General features: G+C 41.7%; 1 protein-coding gene and 1 long non-coding RNA gene across 2 annotated transcripts in view; one reads left to right on the top strand and one right to left on the bottom strand.

Annotated features, from left to right (window-relative positions):
- The window catches only part of LOC115353012 (cadherin-6), a 109,634-nt gene that overhangs the window by 51,294 nt on the left and 32,511 nt on the right, over positions 1 to 25,829 (bottom strand). The window contains exon 3 of the mRNA XM_030041913.2: positions 3,027 to 3,382. Coding sequence (XP_029897773.1) covers positions 3,027 to 3,254 — 228 coding nt within the window. The 5' untranslated portion in view covers positions 3,255 to 3,382. The remainder of the gene's footprint in view (positions 1 to 3,026; positions 3,383 to 25,829) is intronic.
- On the top strand, positions 14,501 to 16,452 carry LOC115353013. The gene is made up of 3 exons (XR_003927371.2): positions 14,501 to 14,720; positions 15,120 to 15,158; positions 16,372 to 16,452. It is a non-coding gene; the product is annotated as an uncharacterized LOC115353013 (long non-coding RNA).

Raw genomic sequence — 25,829 nt, 5'->3', positions numbered from 1 at the left:
GTAGCAGACAAAACTGGGGAGCACTTTTTAATAGCTGACAGTACCCACGGGTACCAAAAAAGGGCTACTTTGTCTCTTGTGTGCTTAGGCAATTATTTCCTAAAGGATGGAAAGCATTTGGGTTTATTGGATATAGAATATACGGGTTATGAATCACAGTAGTGCTCTGGTCCATGACTTGGATGATGCTTCAGCATGTCTTCAGTACTGCCTTCAGCTCTATCTTCAGAGAGATTACCTTTCTTTTTTATTATCTCAAACCTGAATGCATTCCCCTTCACTTTTCTTCCCCTTCTGTCTAAAACTATTATGATATAAATGTGGGTTTTGTAGAATAAGGAGTTACAGGATTTTACAACTGCAATTTGGGCAGTTTATAGAAATAATGCTGTTAGAATCTTTCACAACAGACTTCTTATATCTCAAATTTTGATGTAGATGTTTGAATTAAACAGATGTTAATAAATGAAAAGACAAAAGTAAAACCAGCCCAAGTAAAAGATTATTTTTTTTTCTTGTAGCTTATATGGAATCACTTTTTTACAATTGTAATGTTAATGCCCATCAGCTTTAACCACTATACACAAAAAACCCAGAAGATCTGGGTGTGACTGCTTATACAGTAAGACATAAGCACAACTCCCCTTGACATACATATATTGCTATTTTTTTAAAAGATTTTTCTGTTCACATTTCTTTATGTTATAAGAGAATAAAAGGACTATAACAAAATATTCTTACCATTTTTGGTTCATAGTAAAGGTTAACATTTAGTCCTCTGAGAAAAAATATGCTTCATAAACATGTTCATTATCCTCATTTCCCCACACCAATCAAGTTTAATTGCTCAGTTAAATTGCCTGGTTACCTCAACCTGGAGACATTCAGCTGTTTCTATCATTTATCCTCACACCAATATGCAACTTTCTCTAATAATAAATGGCTGCTCTTCCATGCCTCTTGGCTAATTGTTCAATTACAAGGGTGTGAGCAGTTCTGACATTTGAAAGACGTGTGAAAGGCCACTTGTGAACAGCCCAGGAACACAGAATCAATGACATTTATACATTATGTGTTGTTTCTATGCTTTGTAATAGTAAGTATATTAAAGTACTGATAGGTAGAAGAACAATTTTTAAAAATAACATCCACATTTTTTTCTCTCTCAATGACTCCAGTTCAAACTTTCTTGGTTTTCTGGTCAAACTAGACCATTTTTTAACTGTCTCTCAGCAAACTCATCCTACAGGAATATTTGCTCCCCCATGAGTCCCTCTGAAGCCAACAGCTTCTACTCTAATTCTGCAGTGGAGAGAATAGGGGACTTGAGGCTGAGCAGGTTTAATGTCAAAATTCACAGTGAAAATGACAGGCTGTAGGACTCGCCTCAGGACCACATACTTCATATTCGGAGAAAGAGATCCCCATTACCCTGACCCCCCCACCCCGAGTAGACTGTGGAACAGGAGAGTGTATGGAGGACTGCTGTCTTTTAATTTCTTTCCTTTTTTTTTCCTTGACTCCACTTTTCTTACCTGTTGGGTTTTTTTCCTTTACCATCTCATCTTCTGTTTTTATTTGTGCTCTCTTTAGGTAACCTTTTTCTCCCAACTCCTATCCTCTACTGCCATTTGATGTCCCTTTCCCCTCCTCAATCTTGATTCCTCTTTGTAAAGTTTCCTCTCCTTCCACCTCTGTCTTTCTAGTTCTTCTCTCTTATTCTCTTCTGGCTTTTTTTCTTACCCTCTTATCTTCCTTCTCTACTTCTTCTCTCTGTGGACTCTCTGCCTTTGGCTTTTTCCTGTAGATTGGGCTCAATGGTACCCTTCATGAATGCTGATTATCCTGGTCGGAGCTCTATGAGTATTACACCAGCTGAGTAGCTCTTCATTTCAATCATGCCTTGCAGCCATTTAGCAGGAAAGGAGTGTCGCATCCAACTTTGACTGACAGCTGATTGGCAGGCAAGAAAAGCAGCCACCATCCCTCATGGGAAAGCTCAGAAGCTTGCAGAGGGAGATAAAATGTCAAACCACTGTGATCTGCAGCCTTTGCTAAAAGGCTTGAGAGATCAAACTAGTTCAGACACAATCCCATTTTAGTTTGGAAAACTAAGCTGTATTGTTTCTGCTTTGAATGTCATCATCAATAGCATAATTACTGTATTCTGCAAGAGAGGCTCCTATAGACTATGGCACCTTGGGCAGTATAGACTCTCTCTAGACTTACCACAGGTGCATTAGCTCTACAATTCACATAAAGGTTGTTACCTACATGGGGGTCTGCTGCTCAGGGAGACGGATATTCTCAGAGTTAAGCTGTGATTTTTATTTTTTTTATTATTATTATTTTTTACAGACAGTTTTCTAACTGTCAGCATGCTTTGAGCTTAGAAATTTTCAGCTGCCTGTTGCTTCTTAGTCTATAAGCACAGTGTGCTTCAACTCTTTGTAATAGCATGGCTTGTGGTATTAAGGTCATGTCACAGAGTCCTCAGTGGCACCACAAAAACTCATCAGAAAATGGCTGCAGCATTGTTGTGTGCAGTGGGGAATAAAAAGGGAAATGGTTGCCTTTTTCTGGGTAGAGAAAATCCTTACCAAAATATGGGTACTGTGAATCCTAAATATCTTGGATCAAAACCTCTTCTGGTTTATATAGTTTGACTCTAGCAAAATTAATGAGCATGAGGGAAAATGCATATTACATTTTAAAGTTAAAAATCTGGCTTAGACAACCGTATAATTAAGCTGCATTATTTCCAGACAAAAATAATACAGAAAATCTTTAACATAATTGTGCATGATTGGCCATGGGATTGCTGGTTAAATAAGGAACTTCCTGTTGTTGATTACAATTTGAAGCTGAAGTCTACTAACCTTTCCGCTGAATTACTCCTCAGCAGGAGCTGGGCAGATAGGAAGGTGAACTAAAAGTTGTAGCAGGCATTGTTCTTACCTACTTGCTATTGCTGGCCTTCCAGCACTTCTAAAATCAAAACATAGATGTGTATGAAAGAATCTTACCTTGCCAACATATTGGTAGTCAGTTCCTGTGTATTCCTCCAATAAAAAGAACTGATTCCACATCCAGCTCCTTTTGGAACGATGGAGGTCTCGCCTGCTGTTTCCAGACAATACCAAAACCTTTTCCTTTTCTGGAAAGCCACTAGTCCTTTTGGATAATGGAGTTAAGAAACTTTGGTGGGGCTGACCAGCCCAAAACAGCAGCCAGAAGCAATGGTAAGTTCTCATCACGGCAACACAAGGGGGTCTAAATAACGACTTTTTGTCTTGTCCTCAAACTAACCTACTTTACTGCATTGAATCCAATCTCATGCCGTCTTCCTTCCTTAAATAGTCTTTGCAGTCTCAGAGGATCTCTGAAAAGAAAAATAACAACTTTTTGAGCATTTTCAAAGGTATTTAACATTCATCACTCAGCAAAAAAGTCCAAAAAGTAGAAAAGTAATAGTGATTGTTGAAAAGCTGGGCTGTTTCTGGTTCAAAACGTTGCAAGTTGTCCTTCAAATAATCTGAGTGAACCTATATTGAGTAGGAGGAAGGAGTCCCAATTGGGTTTGTGGATTTCTGGGGCGGGTGGGGGGGGGTCCCCTTTAACTCCACTTACTTCCATTCATTGACTAAGGCAAACCAGGCATTTGTCTTTTTACTGCCTGAACATTGGGATGTAACAACTGATTAGTTTCTGACTGGGGATCTTGATGAGGTTACCTTATTACGTCGAAGAAGGGCTAGCAAGAATGCACACTGTCTTCCCAGGAGGCATTCTGTTGCTATAGTTATGGGATGAAGAGCCTGGACTTAGATAACTCCAGGATTGTTCCCTCACATTTAAGAAGTTTTGCCTTTGACTTCATTTAGGAAGTGTCAGGTAAACAGGTTAGTGAAAGAAACGTGCATATTTGTCAATATGTCACACATACTACACCTGTTTGCTACCGCGTAGGAAGTTAAGTGGACATTTTGGTTTTCTCAGTTACCTACTGCCAGAGTTTTGTACTGAATTTAGGTTCTTTAGATACATAGTTATATATGTAAATGTTTTCATTAATAACTTCTAAAAATAAAAAAATTCAGCTAGTTCATCACTACCTGTGGGTTCTTACTAGCTACTGCTTCCTACTATTATTAACACTAAATACCTGTGCACCTACAAAATAGTTATGAAAATGATCCCTATCTCTGAAGACTGCATGATTTTCATCATGAAAAAAGCTATACATACAGTACCACAGTGTCGTGCGGACAGTTCTGTTTTTAAAAAAGTTGAAAGCTTCTGTTCAGGAAGAAGAAATTACACTATGTGTTTCAGGTAACAGGTTATGCAAAATGCCTAATGAAGAGCTTTGGAACATTTTATAATGTGAAGAAATCAGAATTAGTTGACAGAAACATTCCACAACATATAGTTTTCATAAACACTTTGTTAAATTTTTAGTCCAAACAGATCCATACTCTTAGAGGAGGATCATTTGATTAATTTTCATTTGGTTTCACACAGATGCTCTTTGGAAAAGTTATTTTTTTCAATATTCTGATCAAAAACCAAGAAATCATTCTGAACCAGCTCAAAATTCAACACAGCATCTCTCAATTTTTGTAAATAAAGATTGTGGAATGACAGTCTGACTATACCAAATTGAAAACAGAAATTTTTTTTATTTTTATTCTGTAAGCATTTCACACAATGCTACTTGGATCGTATTCTATATCAAAGGCCAATTTTTTCCCTATATCATGGGTGTTTGTTTTTTAAAGGTGTAAATCAGGCAGAATTTAGCCTTTGAGCTACACTGATGGAGTCAAAGCATTTACAATGCCTCAGGTTAGCCACTCTTCTGGTTGTCATTGTTTTTAGTAATAAATTGTATAAAATAACCTCAAGTCTCTTACAGTTCTTCTTAGTAAATCATTTTCTATAAAGAAATATCACTTAGCTTTTAGATGGATAGTAGGTAATGGAACCGGGCTGTTCAAACAATATTGTTTTACTGCTTCACAAGGTAAAATACCATAAAAAGGTAACTTCTGGGTAAGGAGGAGTCAGTTTTTTAGCATTAAGAGGAAGAATGGAAAAGGTACAATTAATTCTGAAGTAGTGTAATTTCCTCCGGAGAAGAGGGAAAGTTTCTACTTCACTGTCATTAACGCCAGTGAACTTTCTGTAGGTAAAAACAACTCTGTCCTGCAGGTCATGGGAGCTGCGTCCACATAAGGCTTTGGGTGTTGTGAGATAGACAGTGACACCTAAGAGTCTACACACATACATATAAACATTAACACACACACACACACACACAGATAAACCAGCAAGAACAGAACCACTGCCCACCACAAGAAGATCTTCACAGAGGAGGAACAGAAAAAGCCAGCGTGACTAAGCTTTACAATGCGTTCAACGATTGCCTTCAGTGCGATCCATGGAGCGCCGGCAAATAAATATGCAGGTCGCTAGAAGGGGACACGGGGAGATTCAGGCACCGGGCTAGGGAGAGCTGAGGTGGCTTTAAGTCTCTCCCCGTTTATAGTCTCTCTTACCCTCCTCCTGTACCCTTCCGACCTGCGTAGGGTCTTGTCCTTTACGCCTCTGCCACCATCCACTCCTCTAACCCCCGGCTGAGTGGAGTCTGTTCTGGTGGGCATATTTCCTGGCGTGATACGGCAGAGGAGATTATGTCTCACCCAATATCTTTGACTTCATTTTCTTGCCGGGTCGGTTTGTGGGGAGGCTGGGCCTGCCCAGGTGAGTTAATTAGCGCCCCGGGCAGCAGCAGCCCTGGCGAGCTGCCATGTAACAACAGCACGGCTGTCGTGATCTGTGCTTGCAGTGCAGACGTGAAAAGACGGATGAGACGGTAGCTCTGGCTGTGCGCACGTGGCTTGCCTTATCAGGGAGGCAGGGTCTGAGGTAGGGAGCGCAGCATATGAGCAAACCTATTATTTTGCTATTAGTGAAGTCTGCACGGATTGCTGAGGCGTGAGGGAGTGAAAATCATCACTCGACAGGCTCCCCAGTGCTCGTCTCATTACCCCTATGGCCAAATCCCACAGTGGGGCTCCACACCTCTGCTCCTGCACGTAACGTCTCCTGAGCAGTGCTGCCTGGAGCAGCATTACCTAGACAGGATTTGCGCCAGCCTTTTAAAGGATCTGTCCTTCAAATGCCAATTGCCAGGAAACAATTATTCTTGTGGGGGAATTTTCTGTGCTTGAAGTCAGCTATATTTCACAGCTCTGATGTCATGGGAGAGGTTTTATAGTGGCTCATGCTGAAATATAGCTCATGAGAATGATATCATAGCTGTGAAATACAGCCTTTTACTCTTCTCTGCAGAGATGTGTCCAAAATGCTGAAATAAGGGCATGATCCCATAATGTCCTTCTTGACTGGGTAGTCTTCACTAAGCAGCAGAGCAGCTAAGCGCCGGCAGCTTCCCTGTGAGTGGCAAGAGAAGAGACACACCTTTACAGACCTCGGCTTAAGCGTGCAGCTGGGGTAAGTACCAACTGAAGGCCAGGATGTCTTTGCCCTATAGGTGCTGATAACCGGTTTATGGGTCTTCAGTTGAGTGAATAAAAAGGACAGGAGCGCTATACTCTGAGCTGAGCCTTTAGTAAAGAGTGAGCTCCTGTGGCTCTTAAATGCCATTTTGTGCTCCAGTCCCAATGTCTTGTGCTCCAGAGAGGCCTCTGCAATGTAATAGCTTTTCTCGTGCAATCTCCTTTCTTTATTTTGAAAACAAGCCAGTCACCAGGGATATTTTACTTTCTTTAAATGTAGGTGTGCAAATGTAATTGATGGGACCTAAAATTTCTTTGGTTTCTTCACATCGCACAAAGACAGGCAATAAGACTAAAGGGGCGCTTTAAACATGGCATTTCTCTCAACCATCAACTGGTCAGCTGGTTGGGGAACTCACTGTGTTAATCAACTCTCAGGATTGAAAAACAATTTTACTGTACAACAGCCTCAGCCAACTGGCTTAGCTCTATCAGCTCAAACGTATAGCAAATCAGGGCTTTTTACAGGAGAAGAAGGAATCTGCATACCCAAGCTTAAAAATACTCCCAGTCTAACTTTAAGTATGATGATTGTTAACTTAAAAGCAATGTCACTTGCAGTCACAGAACTGTCTTCGGTGTGACAAGTCATAGATTTAAAGTTTATGCTCATGCCTCTTTGAAGGATCAAAACCTCAGACAATTGCTTAATCACTATAAATATCAACTTACTTCAAAATGATTTCCCCTAGGTGATGATATTCATAGTCAACCTTTCTAGTCACCCTTTCTTCCAGTATCTCATTAATGTAGGTAATGTCTTAATGCCACCAATGTGAGAATTCAGTGCAAATTTACACCTTTCCAGAGAAATACTTAATTATTTCAACTATAAATCAAAGAGGCAATGTGTCCATCGGAGTCATTCCTATGAATCAGGGAGCTCTGCCCTGGAGATGCCTTTCTGGCACAGTGACAGGCATCAGGTGCAGGTTCTTGACATGAGGAACCCCAAAGAGGTTCCACCTCCGCTCCCACTCAGCACTGTGGGTTGTGCTGGTCTTCCTAGTTGGTGGTTAAATAAACCAGACTAGAAAAGAGCCTTCCCATGAGAGGCATCAGCAAGGAGAAGGAAAACATTTTTTCTTCATTCCATTCTGTTGAGCCCCATAGTACTCCCCCCATCAATAGAGTCTCAGAAGAATATGCTCTATAAAGTATCCTAGACTCTGGATTTTAGCATAATTTCTTTTCAGATCCCATGCATTCAGTTATGTTTCTGTATGTATTTATACATCTCGGACCTTACAGGCTGCTGACTATTAGATTTTCAATAGCCTCTAAATATGCCAACAACCATCAGTGTCTCTAAAGTTTCTGACATAACGTTTATTCAAACAGAAGTGCCAGTATAATAGATCTTTTATTCCCTAATCATCTAGGCACAGTTTCATTGTTTGAGGGTTGGGTGCAAAGCTTCACACATTAGGGTTAAGGTCCATTAGTACACTGGATTGAACATTAATTGTATTTTCAAGAATTGATAATATAATGTTATTCTCACACCGAGACTGAAAGAGGAGGTGAAAGTTAATAGATGATGCGGCATAGTAATTTAGGAAACTGAGCATGGGAAATGATACTGATGTACCTGGGTGAATGTAATACGGATCTGAAAATTCAGCTAATAGGAATAGTTAGTTTTAGGTTGGGATTTTGTGTGTGTGTGTGTGTGTGTTCCATTTATATGACACAATAAACTGCATCCGTCCTCATGGACATTGCTTAGGTTCTTGGGGAAAAATGCGCAAAGACAGAGGATAGACCCTCCTCTCTCATTCTAGCAGATTACACTATGAATGCAGCAGTGCATGTGCCTTTACTGCCCCAAAATCAGGTCTGATTTATGGTTGCTGGTGGAAAGATGCAGACTAGTCCCTGGCTTCACTAACAGATATATTATATGAAGTGTCTACCACCGTCTTTGGAAGAAAAGGAGGGTTCTTTCCTGGAAGCTTTAATTTACATTTAATTTTGTAGAAGATGTGGGGATGCACTAAAAATATTCTGATATCATATATTCCAGATGCTTACCCAGCCAGCACCAACTGAGTTTGCCAGGCAAACTGACCCTGCTTAAATCCCAAACAATGCTACAGAGCAAACTGCCAGCCACAGTAACTGGACCACAGGCTTCAGCTTCACAGTTTCCCTGTGCAGGACAGTCAGTTGCTAGTCCCCCAGCAAGACCATGCAGTGAGAGACTCTCCATACTTGCGTGGTCCTGCTGGAAGGACCTTCCCCTGGCTCAAGCATCAGGTGCAAGTGTTTAACCCATCAAACCTGAGAGAGACGAAGACATCAACACTTCATTGTCAAAGCCTGAGAAATAAAAGATGGGGAAAGCATTAATGGGGGAGGAGGATGATGGTGAAATAGTGAGTCCTGTGTAAGGTGTGATTGTGGTATGGAATGAGGCATGCTAGGTAAGGATCTGGTGATTATTTGCTTGGGTTTTACCTTGTTACAAAGCTATCCCAAAGAATCAATGTCCAAGGCCCTAAGAGAACTCGCATGGCCCAGAGGAGCCAGGACCCCAGGCTGTTGTTGGGGCTGTCCTCACAAACATGAAGTATGTAATTCTGTTACCCTGCAGGCAAGACTGCAAGGAAAAGATTAAGGCTGTAAGGAAAATCTGCAGAAAAATTCCTTTCTCATCACAGGGGGGGGAAGTTAAAATAGCAATAGCTTCACAAAGAAAAGAAAGTATTCCAACTTACTTCAAAAAACAGAGGCTTCCAAATTTATCATATTCACTTCTTTTCAGTGTCACATTCATATATTTTAATATATCATATTGATACATTTTCATATATAGCAAAGAATTCCTTTGCTAGATATTTTCAGTAATAGCTAAGTTTCATGTGCTCAGAAGCTGTAACACTGCAGACTTGTCCATAATTGACTTGGACTTAAAAAGCAGTTGTTGAGTTTGAGCTTACTTTACAATTATGTCTCTCTTATGACCAGTCAGATCTGAAAGTCTCCATCTAATAATTTTCTCAAGCGTGAATTAGCTTTTACAGTTCTGAAATCCAAATGCCCTTTTCCCTTCATTGTCCATGCGGCATTCATTTGTAAATATCAGTCATAAACAGAAAAAAATTTTCAAATTTTCAGTGTAAAGATAGCTGATGAAATTTTAATCTTCTGATGTTCACTTTTTTTGATGTCTTTCTTTGTTATATAAACCCATATGCTCTAGCGATCATTCCTGTAAATACACCTCTGAAATAACAAAACAGAACAGAGCCAAGAGAGAATTCAAACTGAAAGATTTGTGGTTTTAAACTAGAGGTACTTTCTGAAGACATCAAGTATACAACGTAATTGCAGCCAGCAGTGGTTGATTATAGTGTCTTTCAAAGTCATTTTTTTATTCAATTCTCTCAGCAGGAAAAAAGGTCCAGAACGATAAAAATAACTAAATGCAGCAGAAATGTTAAGATAACTACTACCTCCGTCCTGCATTGGGATCTATTAACATGGCCCTTTTGAACAATGCAACTGCTTTAACCCTAGTGGACCTGAATGCACATGAACACCAGCCTTCACAAAAACACAGTGACAAAAGAAGGAAAGTGAGCAGTATGTGTCTTTCTTTAGTTCATGAATGGTGGTGGCAAAAGATGACTGTACGACTTTATTCAGTAGCTGGTGAGTGAATTGATGATGATGTTTGTCTGCTCTCAGATATTTTGATTTTTTTTCACCTGGCATTTGCAAAGAGCCTTAGCGTCATCTTGTTTCAGAAATGCCCACTCTAAGTCTCTGCATTTAGCCACACTGGGAGCGTATCTTTTATCCACTGTGCATAAACAGTCTCAACACACAACATAGAGGAATGGCACAGAAAAAGGAACTCGTTTCCATTGTGTGGTTGTGTTAAGTGACTTTTCTGTGGTCATTCAAGAATATCTAAGGTGGGCCTGGAACCTGGACTTAGATTTTCTGAGTCATACAGCAGCATTTTGATCACAAGGTTATTCTCCTTCCTTTCTGATGGTGTGCCCATCGAAGGCATAATAGCTGTGCTTTAGCCACCACCACGTGCACCTTTGCTGCACATACTGGCTGGATGTCGGTGTATGCTGCACGGTGCGTGCAGGGTAGCTGGAGCACCTGGAAAAAGATCTGACGTTCCCTGGGTGCACAGGCAAGAGCAGTAACTGCTGCAAGAGCAGCAACCTTACGTAGGCGTCACAGGCTAGTCACCTCTGCAAGCAGCTACATGGAGGAGGAAGGACAGACCCAGCTCTAGCTGATCCTGTTGACTTTGTGAGCTACCTCTGCATGGCATTAACAGGAAGCCGGAGCTGGTCTTGCTAAAGGCTTCTGGCCTCTTCTGCCTTTTGCAAGCGATGTGGGGACAGGCCTCCACCGTATTTCATTGTCCCCCTGCAGAGGGAAGCATTCTGCTAATGCTGCGTTATAATCTAAAATGGGGGACAGGTGTGCGACTGGCAGGTAATACAGAATAATACTGTAAATTATATTAAGTTGTTCCTTGATGGAGAGTGGACTAAAACAGTTAAGCAATCAACTACATTTAGCAGGAGAACAAATCGGTAGCATTCCTACTGCTGTGCAAATCCTGTACATGGGTCTTTTATTCCTGATCAATATCTTAATGGCAGAGAGTAGCAGATGTGCGTGGAATCATAGCCAAAGGGTTTTCAGCAGTACCAAAAGTATCCTTGAAGCCATGAAAATGCTGTAGGAAAACCTTATTCCTTGTTGCGGTACTTGATGGAAGTCTGCAGTGTTGTCATCCTGTTGTGAAAGTTACTGTTGTTCTCAGACATGCATTGCTTTTTATGAAGTTGGGGTTTTCCCTAAGCCTTTTTGTTTGTTTGTTTATTTTAGGATAGGGAACTAGCAGGTTCTTCAAAGCAGGAGTGTCATCAAAAAGAAATTCAGTCTACCTTATGCATCAAAATTTGATGTCTGAAAAGGAGCCTAGCCTCCCTACCCAATTAGTAGAAAGAGGAAGGCTCTTGGGTGACTTGAAGTGCCTAAATTAAAGCATTTTGTCCTTCCACTAAAAAATCTACATGGTTTGAATACCTCTTCTTTTTTTTTTTTAGACTCTGGTACTTGAAAGTCTCCTAGACAGGCTCTCAGAAGTGATCAGTGACTTTTTAGGCTTTTTAATGTAAAGCAAAAATAGAGCTATTTTAAGCAACACTCCATTCTGAGAAAGGTATGAGATGCCACCACCCAAAAATCTCTAGTAAGGGAACCTTTCCAAATCTTTCGACATATTAAAAAAAAAACCAAACTGGTCAGCTTTTCCCTGAAAATTGGTTTTCTTAATGTAGGTGAGTGTGAGAGACTGGACAGAGTTAATGCCTCAAACACCCTCGTGAGGGACAGAGACAGGGGCCCAGCCTTTGCAGTTGAGGGAGGGAACAGAACTTGCTTGCAAGGCTGCATAGCAACACGACACGTGAGGGACTGAAAGAGCGAATGTCCCAAACATGGTGGTGGGGCAAGTCCTGCACGACAGCGAACCTGCGTGACGGCGAGCCGCAGGTGGAGAAGCAGGTCAGCAGCAGGGCGCGGGGGCCGGAGCATGCTCCAGAGCTGCTCCCCAGACGAGCCCCAAGCCCACCGACCCATTTCCTGACACCTAATTAGCCTAACGAGTTTGAGTGCCCGCCCGAAGGAGGGGCAAGGAGATGATAAAAGACATGAATTGAAGCCCCATGTGTGTGGGGGCCCTCCAGAACTGGCTCCTTGGGCTGGTGGGACCAACGCTGGATCCAGGACTGGTGAAACTTTTCTCTTTTCCTCTCTGTCTCTCTTTCTCTCTCTCCCTCTCCTCTTTTCCGTAACCCCTGCACCTCATCCCTTTAGACATAAACCGTTGACCAAGTCTGGGACTAGGAGCGGATCCAGCCGCCCCTGGGCTCCTCTCTGAGAAGGAGTCCAGAAAGCAAGGGGGTCCGCTCTGAACCTCGTGACCCAATGGGAGGGATCTCCTTATTGTCTTCCCTGAACTGCAAGATCCGCGGTTAGCACGTGTTACCGGGTTTTCTGAGGTAGTTCCATGCCAGTTCCTGTTGAGAGAAACCCCGCCACCTGCTATTACACCTTCCAAGTTCAGACTGCTTCTGCCATGAGTAAAATGTTTAACTGATCGTTTGGTGTCCTTTCATTTTAATTTAGCCCGAGGGAATTCCAAACTCACCACGACCCCTCCCTGGTCTGTCTAGCATGGGTTGTGATAGTAAGATACCCTGTTTGGTTTTTTCCACGCGCACTCAACCCACTATTTAATAGGCACCTACCTCCGTGCCATCAGAGGAAAATTACCCACAAGCTCCCATAAATGAGACAGAACCACAGACAACGGATCCTTTCTGTGCTGATCAGCAATTACTTAAAGCCAAGGTGTCAGTGATACTCTCCAAGCACAAGAGAAAAATCTGGGCTTGCAGCTGCTTTAGTGGCATTGCAGTTCTCCCTCAAGTATTGCAGTGTGATAATGAAGGTAGAAGATATACTGCCATATACACAGCCAGGAATAAAAGAAAGGAGGAGGTAAGGTTTCTTTTTCAACGGGCACCAGCATATCTTCCTATCAGACTGACTATTTCTGACAGTAGTACTTAGGCAGTGCAGTAACAGACACAAGAAAAAGAAAATTGTTTGACAGGAATGTTTTGGTTGTGCTTTGGGCAGTGTGTATTGTTGTCAAACACGATATTGATTGCTAAAATCCTGATTTACTTCCTACAGAAGAAACCCACAGACTGAGATAACAGAATTGTTATAGCAAGTAGTACAACTGAGGGCAAACAGGTAAGCAGAGTTCACCTGACTGTAATTTAGGTACATTAGAGCTTATGCACTTTTCATATGCACAAAAGACATTGTTCTTTTCTGTTTTTTCTGATTACAACTGTCTGTAACTTCACATTTCTAGGATAGCCACAATCCTACATGTGATTGCTACTGTCTTTTTTTTTTGTTTTGGTGGGGGTTTGGTTGTTTTTGTTGTTGTTGTTTGTTAGTTTTTTAGCAACCCTAATCTCTTCTGCCTGCCTGCCTTTTGCAGTTCTCCTTACAGGTGCTCTCCTCACCACCCCCGTTCCCAGTGTGCCCCATTTCATCTGTGGTAGAGCGAAGCAGTTATCTGTCTTAAGCAGTTTTCCATTCACCAGCTGCTGTTTGCTTCTGTCTCTCTGCTAGAGGCTCAGTGCTCACTGTATTTTTCTTTACTTCTTGACAGAAACATATGCTAATTTCCCACTCTGAAGTTAGGCAAAAACATTCGCTAGGTGGGACATAAGGTACTGGACCTGGGGAGGATAGAAACAGCTAAACTTTGGTTTTGTATTTGATTGTCAAGGGCTTTCTTATTTCTCATAGACTTTCATTGTGATTTACCACTGTGAAATGGATGTAGAGTGCTACCAAATCAGAAATGCCTGCAATGCTCGGCTTATTGTGGGCAAGTGAACTCCATTTGTGCAAATACGTTCCAACAGGAGCAATCAACTGGAAAATAGAGGGGTGCCCATTAAGACTCATTTCATTATGAATGTGCTAATAAAAGAACTGTAGATTAGTAGGTCACGTCTCTCTTTTGATGAAAGAGTCTATTATTTCTTTGATTGTGATAGTAACTGGCTATACTAAAATGCTATAGCTTCTTTAAAAGCCTCTTAATGTTACCCCTATTAACTGCCCAGCTTAAGAAGCTGTAGCTAAAGACAGGAGAGCTAATACAGATCTGCTGGCCTCCCTTCTTAGATCTCTTGATCTTACTTGGAATCCTATTAAGGATCTAGGAGATCCTCTCAAGCGGGGCTAGACTGGATGGCAGAGGGTGGAAAGACCTGTGGCAAGTCTTCCTGGGCAATGCTCGTGGCTAGCATTAAAAAAAGCTGCAGCAGTGGAAGGGACTGACCATTTCTGAGTGACTTCAGAGTTACTAGGACTGGATAATGACTATTAAAATGGGAGTAAGGCATGCTTGCCATTCATACTGGGTGAATAAATACCACGCTGTGATGGCAGGAATGTGGTAGCAGTCTGACTAGTAGGACATTCTTGTCCAGGCGCGATGATATTTATTCATTGTACAACTGCACACCAGAAGCATCTACACTCTCCCTGTGACTTCAGGTGAGGCAATAAACTTTACCACTTCAGTGTGTATTTCCAGCCACGATGACTCATTACTTAACTGAGGTTTTGGGAACAGTGAGTGATGTTTCTGAAACTCTTGAAGGTTCTTGAATAGGAAACATGCATACTTGCTTTTCAAATCGCTAATCTGAGAGGTGGCTTTCTTCTTTGAAAAGGGCCTTTTAATATGTTTTTGCTAGTAATTTTATGTTTCTCAGAATATGAAAATGTATAAAAGAATAATGCTACTTGTGACTGAATAGCTTCTGAAATATTTAATAATGCCACTTATGTCACTAGTTCTTTGAAAAACCTTAATGAGTTGTTTAATTAGGAATATTGAGGAAATTTGAATCACACGATTTTTTTTTTTTTCCCCTCTCTTTGTTCACACAGCTCTGCATATGTACACTGTGAACATCAAATACTATACAGGTGACTAACCCCTTTACTTGTATTATTAAAGCATACTCCTCTGGGCATTAAAACCAGTAAGAAAGGTTCCTTTCAGTGGTATGTGATCAGACCCCTGTAAACATGTTGCTGCTTAGGAGTAAAAAAAAAAAAGCTAGGGAAAGAATCTGATCTGACTTAAAACAATTGGTGTTCATAGTATTGTTAAATTCTTTGCAATTAACGTGGAATCTCTTTGCGATATAAACCGAGTTTATATTTTTTGGAAGTGGGATCTCTAATGGAATTACTGCAATCCTCCCCTTGTGTAATGGAGACTTGAGTGTGGTGCTTTTTTTAAAAAAATCTGTTCCAGACAGACTCTTTGCTATTGTTTTCCATCGAAGGGAGCGGGAGCCGTGCTGCAACTCTTAACTGTATTGCTAATGCTAAATAACTATGTGATCATCATGTGCAGCAAATTGGGGATTAGAAGCTTCTAGGACAGCTCTGCTATTATGTTTTAGACAACTGAAGGAGCTAATCCTAAAAATACGAAATGTGTGATGCAAGTGGCAGTTCTCAGTCCAGGCATCAGCAAAACATTGCTCTGTGCAAGCCACTGAAGATGGCAAAATTGGCCGCCTTTGCTCAGTGGAGTTTTGGGTTTGATTCTGAATTAATTCCATGGAGTTGCCAGGATTTATAGCCAAGATCAAAAACACTGGATAAGTGGTTTGGGAGGAGCAGAATTCAAAGAAACTATTTCTGCATAATTTGTGCTTTCATGCCTGTAAACAGATGTCTCTGTTTAAAATAAACAAAGAGATACTAATCTGGACAAGAGAGACTTCCTTCTTATTTTGGAAAATCCTTTTCATCTCAAAGGTATTCCCCTGAGCAGTTAATGCTCAAGAAAAGTATTTCCAGTAAGAAATGAAACTCGTCCAGGTGAGGCGTCAGTACAATCTCTGACACTACTCTTCACATCAGAAAGGGGTAAATCTGCAGTTCTTCCATTAGTGGAAAGACTGCTCCATATGTCTTATATATTTTCTTAAGCCAAAACTAAACTTCTCTGATGCTCTTGCAGACTGTGGTAAACAGAAACAATCAGCCTCAGTCTTGTTGAAACTGGTGAGAATTTTGTGTCATTAGAGCCAGCATGTCAGGCCTGATTTTTTTGTTTGTTTGTTTCATGTTTCTTAGTCCTACTATTGCTTCTTTCAATCATTGATATTCTTTTTATTGGCAGACTTCTGTTTGCCCTATTTTAATGACTACAGCTGAAGACACTGGAGCTTAAATACCACATGAAGTCACCAAATATTTACTGACTATCTAGAAAAGTCCATGCTTTTGCAACAAAGGATGCATTTAATCAAATCTCAAACGTTCCTAAAAATTGCACTTATTTGCACTCATAATATGTTCCACCCCAGTATCTTAAATATTACATGCACTTCTAGTGCATTGTGACTGTCGTCAGCTTAGGCTGCTTCCTTCTGGAGAGATAAAAGCCTCCTGCCTGTCAAGGTCACTTAGCTTTCATCCTAAAGTCCTCCCACGTTCTGCTTTCCTGTTTCCTTCTCGCCTCTAATTATGGGCAAACTGATGTAAGCTGAAAATTGTCAAATTGCCCTGAAGGCAAACATGAGTGTTTATTCACCTGTCTAAGGTACCTGCATAGTCTCAATTACCAAGGAGTTCGATCACTTAATAATCTTTATTGTATTTATCCTCAGAGTAATTTTGTGAGAATTGCAAAGCTACCGTTCCTGAAAATGGAAACAAAGTGAATGTAAAGACCAGACCTTCAAAGGCATTTAGAAATCTAACTCTTACTGCAGTCAGGTCAATGGCATTTAAGCTGTTAATCCCATGATGTTTTAGCACTAATTCAAAAACATAAAACAATATGGACACCGAAAAATCTGAGGAATCATTATAAATGGAACATGGATAAACTCATAAATACACACATGTGTATCCTTCTCATTACTCTGTAAGATTTCACGTATTTCTACTCAAGTCTTGACAACTTTGTTTTGAATGATCTTTCCTTAAATAAGCTGTAAGACATTTACAGTTTTATGATATTTCTCACCTGCTGGATGAAGACAAGTTTCAAAAGAAAATCAAAATTACACCCAGCAGTTTATCAGCTCCATCTACACATTATCTGTTGAATTGATTGTCTTGTAATGAAATGTTGTTTCTTCACTTACATAGCCAATCCATAATTTATCTGTTTTAAACCAGAAATTAGATTCTCTCTCCTATTTAAAGCCCTTGCAACTTAGCAACAATGCAGGTCTTAGGTACACTCCTCTGCTCCCTCCCCATAATCTCTAACCAATACCCCTTTCTTCTGATTTACTGCAGGTTATTTTACACTGTAGGCTGTAAGAGGACTTATTTTCAAGTATGGGCACTTATAAAGCAATAGGGATTATCCAAGATTCAGGCTGTCTATGAAAAAACATGGTATTTCATTAAATGGGCAATCTAAGATTTATGATTTTAGATTTTCATTCCTTTCTGTTTATAAATGCCTGAAGTTTGTCAGAAGTGTGATATATTGTCACTTGGCACCATATTCCAAGTGTTAGGCTTACATATGTATATATAAATACATATATTTATGCCTGCACCTGTGTGCTGTACACTACTACCTATACTAGTAATGGCTATAGTAATGCCGCTATTGCCGGTGGGACTTGAACTTTGATTTCAGCGCTGAATGGCTGAAGTGTTTCCTTGATGTTAGTATCTAGAATAGGATGGAGGCTTAAAACCACAAGCTGCTGTTCCTTGAAATGAAAGTGTGACTCTATCAGATGTGAGTAGAGCTGAGTGACTTCAGCTGGAAAGAAAACCTCAGGTGTTTGGGGGAATAACATTTAACACTTTCACTGTAGTTCCTTTGACTGTAACTGGACAAAGATCAGGGAAGCAGAGTTTTACTGACAAAAGCATTGATGTAATTGGCATGTACGAGAGGGTGTATGCATCAGCAGAACTAGTGTGAACACAGCTTTTGTAGCCCTGCACCTCAGGAAATAAGATGTTGCCATTGCTACTGAAAAATTGCAGATTTTGTTTTATCTTAACATAGGCTACTTCAGGCCTTGTCTGGTCCCGAGCTTATATTAGCTTATTTGAGCCGAACCAGCAAGTGCCCAACAGGTGACTAATGTCCAACTTATTTTTTGTGTTAGCTTAACTCTGGGAAATCGCATGGTTTTACCCTAAAGAAATTATACCATGTATGTTGTCCCAACAACTCCTAAGTGAATATTCTGTAACTAAAGTTGGGCAGAAATTAAAAAAAGCAATAGCAACAGACTGTGTGAAAACCCCAAGCTGACCCAGCACACCAGAGAGGAAGAAACTCTGACCACCAACAGCATACTCCTCCCAGTGTGGAACTTAGGGCACTATTTGCTGCTGCTACTCATAAGAAAGGTGAGCGTGACATGACAAAAAGAGGTAGATACCAGGAAGCTGGTGACTAACAAATTGGATTGTGCTATTAATGGGAATTAGCAATAGTTAGATAATATGGACTATAAATGTTAGCATCGTTGTAACAGGACTTAGAATAACTGTTTGATTTTGATTTTACTGTTGAAACACTAATTAGACTAACAATAAACTCTAATTGTTGGCTCTGCATATAAGGTGTGTTCCCCTGTGCCCGTAACGAGACTTTGACTGTAACACTCTTTGTCAGATGGGCAATTTTTATGCAGCAGAAGTGTGGGAAAAGGGAAAATAATGAGAAGTAGCAGCAAGGAGAAAGAGAAGGAGTGGCAGCAGAGAGGCTCCTAGCTTGGCAGCACTTCAGAGCTGGGACACAGCTGGTTATCCAGCTGTGAGCCTGGAACGCAGCCAGACGAGGAAGACTCAGGGCACACCCCCCAGATGTACCTTTTCACTGCATTTATATTAAGCTCGTGCCCGTGGCACTCTGACACGTTGGCTGGCATCGCAGGGGTCAGGTGTTTTCTTAGGCTCCAGCCCGGCAAGGAGTCTGAGCGGGTGTCCCTCCCCGGCGCTGTCTGTCCGCTTGGAGCGGCAGGGAAGGCAGGGGACTGGGGGCCGTCACGACGGCTGTGATCTCCCTCTTGGTCACAGCCATCAGTTTTGCTCTTGAAGCAGCCCCCTCTTCTCCGCAGTTTTGCACCACAGGGACAAGCCCCGTGCCAAAACAGACAGCGTCAATTCGTTAGTCAAGGCTGACTGAAATTCAGAGCCGCGTCTCGGAGGCGCCGCCCGTAATTTGGAGGCCTGAGGGAAACGTGGGTGAGGGTGACTTTAAGCAGCCTGGCTTTCGGGCACGGTCTGGGGCTGAAGCGGCCCCTGACGAAGCCTAGGCGGTCCTGGGGAGCTCTGCAGTCGCTACAGCAGCCTGTGCTTTGCTGCTTAGTCTCCACCTCCCCAAATCTCTGCATCTAGAAGCAGCAGTCCAAGACCATCCTGGACACGCTCTCTGTGCTGATAATACAGGTGAGCAGAGTCGCTGGAGTTCAGTTCCTGTGCAAACGATGAAGTCCGGGGGAACGTGTCCTTCCCGGCGGTGTCTGGGGCTTTTAAGGCTCCTTTAACAGCTCCTTAAACAGACCCTTTAGTAAACACAGGGAATCTGGGAGAGTGATGGATGGCTCCCTATTCATATCCAATTGCAGCGTACAGTGTGACACACGAGTTGGTTTTCTCAATCATAAAAAAAGAAAAAAACAACATGCCTCGCTGCTCTTGAAAGCTAAACTGGGAAAGAGAGCATTTTCACTTCAGTGGAGTTGAATACCCATTGAACTGACATGGTGGGGAAAGGGCTGGTCTGCGGTTCCTGTGGAGGCTCCCAGTTAAAAGGCACCTGAGCCATGTGTCCTGAATAAGCATATGAAGGAAAATGAGTTGTCTTCAAGCAAAAAATGGCAATGTCAGGCCTGCCTCGCCATTCCTTCTTAAATGGGGGAATACAATATATCATCCCTGCCTAAACTCTGCATATTGAGTTAAACCTAACATTTGGATTTATTAATAGTACAGCTATCCCCCTCATTCCCCTAGGATAAGAATTCAATCTTTTTTCCCAGGAGCTGCATTTTTATGCATACTTATGGGCAGGCAAGGTTTGCAGAAGGTGACTCCCTGCAGAAAATGTGTGGCTTCTTCATGTCAATTTGTTTCTGCATTTGCTGGAGGACCCTGTAGTAATCTGGATGAATACTTGCTGTAAATTGATAACAAAATATGATGTCCTAGAAAGTATATGCTAGCATGAAACATGAGGGAAAAAGAATCCCCGTTCCATTTAAAATTAACAAATTTGTTACAAAATGGAGAGATTTCCCTTTGTGTTCTGAAGTAATTTATAAGGTTGTTTGGTTTTTTTTTTTTTATTACAGCTGTTTGGTGAATGGGATGGGAAAGAGACAGATAATTGACGAATGTGCTTTTTCTGATGCGGGGGGATGTAAGCACAGCTTATGGCTGGGGAATAAAGGAATATTAATTGTCAGTTGGTCTACTGTGCAAAACTTTGACAAACTTCTACAGTGTGGAATCTATGCTTTTTGAATGTCTGCCTTTTTCTTCCCCTGGATATATGTGAACATAATACTTGTAGTTCTAGGTGTGGCAGGAAGGATGTTAAAATGCAAAACTTCAGGAAGAAAATCAGAAGTAGAATGGGTCACCATTTTAATTCTGAACATTTCAGAGCCTTGGAGGGATGGGAAAGGAGCGGCAGACAACTTTGGCTCGGTCAAACAGAATTTCCCCTTGGGTTTCAAAGGGAGCGCATGCTGCCATTGCGTCTCTTTCAGCCACTGTGAGGGGACAGTACCGCATGAGCACTCTGGGTACCTAACCCTATTCCTCGTACTTTTGGCTGGGTAACATCAACCTTGTGGCTGTGGGTCATCATCTGCCTTTTGCCTGCAGCTGCACTTGTTTTAGTCATGATTAGGGTTTTTTTCCTGAATTGCTTCTAATTGCACTTTAAGGCTGTTGTGTCCTACTTTATTTTCATCCTCATAGTAGAAGGGCAAAGTCTATAAATTCTATTTTAGACAAGGAAAAAAGCTCTGAACAATTTTTTAAACTGTTTTTCTTACTTGCTGTTATTTATAGGCTTGATCTCCAACCCCGTGCCTCCGCTCACCTCTGTACCAAACCACATTAAGTCTTAACGAGAAAATCTTTAGGGTGAGATCATAACAAATAAATAGCTGTTTACCCATGAGTCCTTTCTATTGTTTCTCTTCTTTGTGTGCATTGTAGTATTTCTGTGGCTTGATAGGATCAAAGTAGTCTGGCTTTTGTATTCCCATAGCTGGTCACAGGCTATATGAACATTTTTCAAATTCAACCTTCCACCCAGGACATGTACTAGCTCTCAAGGAGGCATAAAGGAAACATCCCAATCCAATGACTGCTGCAGATGTGTTCAATAAAAGAAGAGCTGTAACTACACAAATTACCTTTGCTAAGCTGCAGGGTGCTGCAGAACTCCTGGAATGAGTTTCTCCCTGCCACACTTTTCATTCTCTCTGCTGGTTGTGAATGAATACAAATTAAGAAGAAATCCCTGAAAGAGGTTATAGGCCTATACAAATATCTTACAAGAGAATTGGGCTGCTCATGCAGCTTATTTTTACATTGCAGAAAGTTTTAGGAAGAAAGGGATGCCACCTCTTCAGAAGCCTGCATGTGTAGGGCAGGAATGTGAGATGTTCAGCACAGCTGACTGGCAATTTCGTTACAAGTCTTGTAATAATTGCTATTTTAATTAAAGCCCAGCTCCTGGAGATGGGTGATTGTCGGAGAATCTCCATTTTCATTTAGGAAAGCACGTTTCTAGTCTGATGTTTGCCAAATAATATTTGGAAAAATAGCCTGTGTTGTCCTAGCCACCCCAGAGCTGGGAATGCAAAGAAAGCCAATCTGTACTTAAAATGCGTTTTCATTGTTTAAGACAAAATACCTCCTGAGCGGAAAGCCAAACTAACACATGTTGGGGCCAGGCCCCAGACTTCCAAATGTGGCATGGGTAATTCTGGATGTTTAAATTCAAGATCTGAAACATGCTGAGATTGAGAACAGCAGATGGAAGGGGCCGTGGCAGCCTGCTGTGGGGAGGAGAGTGGAGGGGGGTGCAAAATACCTGTTGGGACCAGGAGGAACAGAATAGTTGTAGCAAACTCTATCTGCTAGCTGCATCCCCAGGAGGAGCAAAATCATGGTCTCTGCCAGGGAATGAAAAGCTAACAGAGAAAAATTGCTGTGTTACCTTCTACTGAGGAAAACTGTTTCTTACAGAGATTGACTTACTTCATCTTTTGGCTCCAAAATCCCATTAAACAGTGTATTCAAACCTGTATGATAAAACGTGGGCCCTGGTTTCAGTCCACAGGCAAGCCGGACTCTCTCCAGACCTCTATACCTGACTAAGGCTCAGCCCAGTTCTTTCACCAGTGGCATCCTCAGCTCTGTCGTGTTTTAAGAAATCCGCCTGCTTCTCCTTCTCTGGCAGAGGCACAGGGAGGAACTGGTGGTGTTTTGGCTTCGTAGGTATAAAAGCAAGATTTTAACTGTTCTTCCATACTTACAGGTCTGTTTTATTTCTCCTAGCAACGAGTCCCTCCTGCTGCAGAACCCTGGGAAATGAGACCAGGAGTTCACCTACACGAGAGATATATGCTGCCATAGTTTTTTTGCTGTCTGTGAATTTGCTATGCACAATCAATTTCAAAATGCTATAAAAAGAGCCAACATGAAAGAAATTCATAACCCTTAGTGGAGTGTTGCCTTTAAAAATAACAACATTTTGGCTTCAGGCCAACCATGCTGAGAACAAATGGAAGAAAAATTCTCTTAAAATATTTAACATTACACAGTGGATTATACTGGATTACAAATAATCAAACATGTCTGTTTATTTTAAAAAAGACATTCATGTCAAGTGCAGTTCTGTAGCTTTCATGTTTGTTTGTTACTACTCAATAATATTTTAGTAAAAGCCTCTTACTGGCCAGAAAATAATACTTTATTGGTTTTTGCCTTTTTCTTGTATCTACTTTAATTCAGAGGATTTCTTGCACGGACTTTGAGAAGAGTAGGGTGGAATCCATTTCCAATTAGCAAATGGTACTTTCTTCTTCCTTCCCTATCTCATGAAACATGTCACGTTACACATACAGGGATGGTCATGGAGTGAACTAGTTTGTTGCACCAAATCATTGGTAGGAATATAACCAGTTTTACATATAATCTGCTCTGGCATTAGCTGACAGCATAGGTAATTTGATGCCTTTTTTTCTCCCAAATGTGGCTGATAACAGTCTCCACTTACATAATTGGCAGAGTTTTGGGAACGAGCTTTATTAATTTGTCCTCTTTTGAAAGGATGAGTACATCAGGAAGGAAAAAAAATGGGAGAAAGGGATGGAGTAAGAATGCTTATTATGTGGGGTTTTTAATGGATTAGTGACATTTGAGGGACGAAGCAGGTTGAGAACTGCGAAAGCAACTTTCAAATTATGGAAGTGCTATTTGTCCAACCATTGAAATAAAATAGTCAATAGGATCAATTCTCCTGGACAGAGAACTTGGGCCCTGAAGCTCAGTATTTAGAGCCTTTGAACCTTTTCTCAGCTGCCAGCTGACCCTGGCTGTGCCAGAATTCCCCAGGCACTCGTGCTTCTGCCATCAAAGCCCTCCAGGTGCGTGCACTTCTGCTATTGAGAAAGGGCAAAATTATGCAAATCTGATGCAGGCAGGCAAAGTGGCAGCTAACACTTGGCACGATTCACAAGCTAGACCCTCCTTTTTCTATTTCCCCTCAGGAGCCTCAGCTGGGACATCAAAATGTGTCCACCAAATTGGAACAGCATTCAAGCCCTTTTCCCACCTCCGGCCACCACGCTCCGGTGGGGCTCTCAGAGCTGGGTTCTTTTCAATTTGTTGTGCTAAGGCTGTGTAACATATTCTAATATTCATAGCACCCAGGCCGTCCATCTGACTGCCCTAACCACCACATCTAAGCCTCCTCTCCAGCCTTTCTTTGGCCCAGTAGCAAAGGGAAAGGTTTGGCTTAAGTTCTTTCTCCTGCCTGATTGTTCTCCTTTTCCCTGCTCCTGCCTGAATTGATAGAGCATAAACTGTGCCGCAGCTCTACCTTACACAACCAAACGGGCTCAGATGGGGGAGTGGGGTATTGCCCACATGTTCTCTCTCAGCTGCAGCTGTGTTGGCTTGAGAGGCTTTTTGTCACCAGACACTCAGCTGTACGCCCTGCCAGGAGAGGAGGTTGTTAGCTGTACTACGCCTTAAGCCATTTCGGTCGAAATAAGCTCGTTGTAGCTTGCAGATCTCTAGTGAACCTGTACAGTCTTGACGCAAAGGAGGCGGGGAGGGCTCCCAGGAGCAGCTCTATGGGAACAGCTCTGGGAAGGTGGGCTGCAGGTGGAGGAATGCTGCCGCCTCCTTCGCCAGCACGGCGCAGCCAGAAGAGGATGTAGGAACAAGGCTGCAAATGGGGGCTGATGCAGCTTCTGTGCGGAATAGATGAAGGGACTGAATTGTTTCTGAACCCCTGTGCTTGCTTGTATTTCCTGGCCCGGTCTGCAAGATGCCAATTTAGCTATTAAGGTCTAATAACAAAATGGAAAGCTCAATTATAAAGGATGAAACGTTGCATTAGAGGTTAATAGAATGGTCTGATAAACAAATCAGTTGTTGTATTTCATCTCCCTGTTACCAAATTACTGGTTTCTCAGTTGTATGCTTCCACCCTTCCCTACTCTCTTTCTATGTGTTTGTTTGTTTGTAATGCAGTTGCTTTATATATTATCTGTCTTCTCTTTGAAGATAACAAAGTATAACTAAGACTTAGCTATGTTCCTTTAGCTAAAATATCTCCTGTTCTTTTATCCCTCAAACCACATCTCTTGCTTCAGTCATGCAGAAATGGATGAAATGGGAATCAGACTTGGGGGATTTAATTGCAGTGCCAAAAGGCACGGAGAGCCCTGGGGATTCGGCACCCTCTTTTAGCCGTATGATGTTGACACCAGGGAAATTTGAGATGAATGCATCTGATAGAGCAGAGCTTGCACATCATCTCCATAAAAATCCCCACTCTTTCCAGTTTTACTGAATACTGTACATTTAGGCACTTCTGCCAGAGTTGAAAAGCACTTTATAGGCACTGAGTGGAGCCTTGCAACACATCTTTATGCTAAGTGCTATCTTTATTTAAAAGATTGAAGGGGGAAGGAGAAGAGGGAAGGGAAGCCAAGAGGGATTAGTGCCAAGAGGGACTTACAAAAATACTTGCGTGAGTTAACTTAATGGGAATTAGGCACCCAGCTGACTTCTGTGCATCCCGTGAAGGCATCTAACTCCCATGGATGAACTCCCTCAGGGACTTTTGCAAGTCTCTTGAAGTAACATTAAATCTTTGTAAATCTCATACAGAAGAGTGTGTCAAGCCTGAGCCAACTCCAACTGTGATTAGGGCTGAACATTTCTACCTCTCATTGAAGTAAATGGGACTTGGGGCTATATAAGAGGTCAGCCTATACAACTCTGAAGGGGATGACAGTGAGCCTGAATAATCCAGGAGCCTGCCGAACTAGTGCACTTGTTGGCCAAGTGTGCTCATACACAAGAGGCTCCATGTGCTCTGGCTGTGCGTCC

Source organism: Aquila chrysaetos, chromosome 18 (genome assembly GCF_900496995.4).
Source record: "Aquila chrysaetos chrysaetos chromosome 18, bAquChr1.4, whole genome shotgun sequence".
NCBI classification, from domain to species: Eukaryota; Metazoa; Chordata; class Aves; order Accipitriformes; family Accipitridae; genus Aquila; species Aquila chrysaetos.
This window is presented reverse-complemented; position numbering and strand designations above follow the sequence as displayed.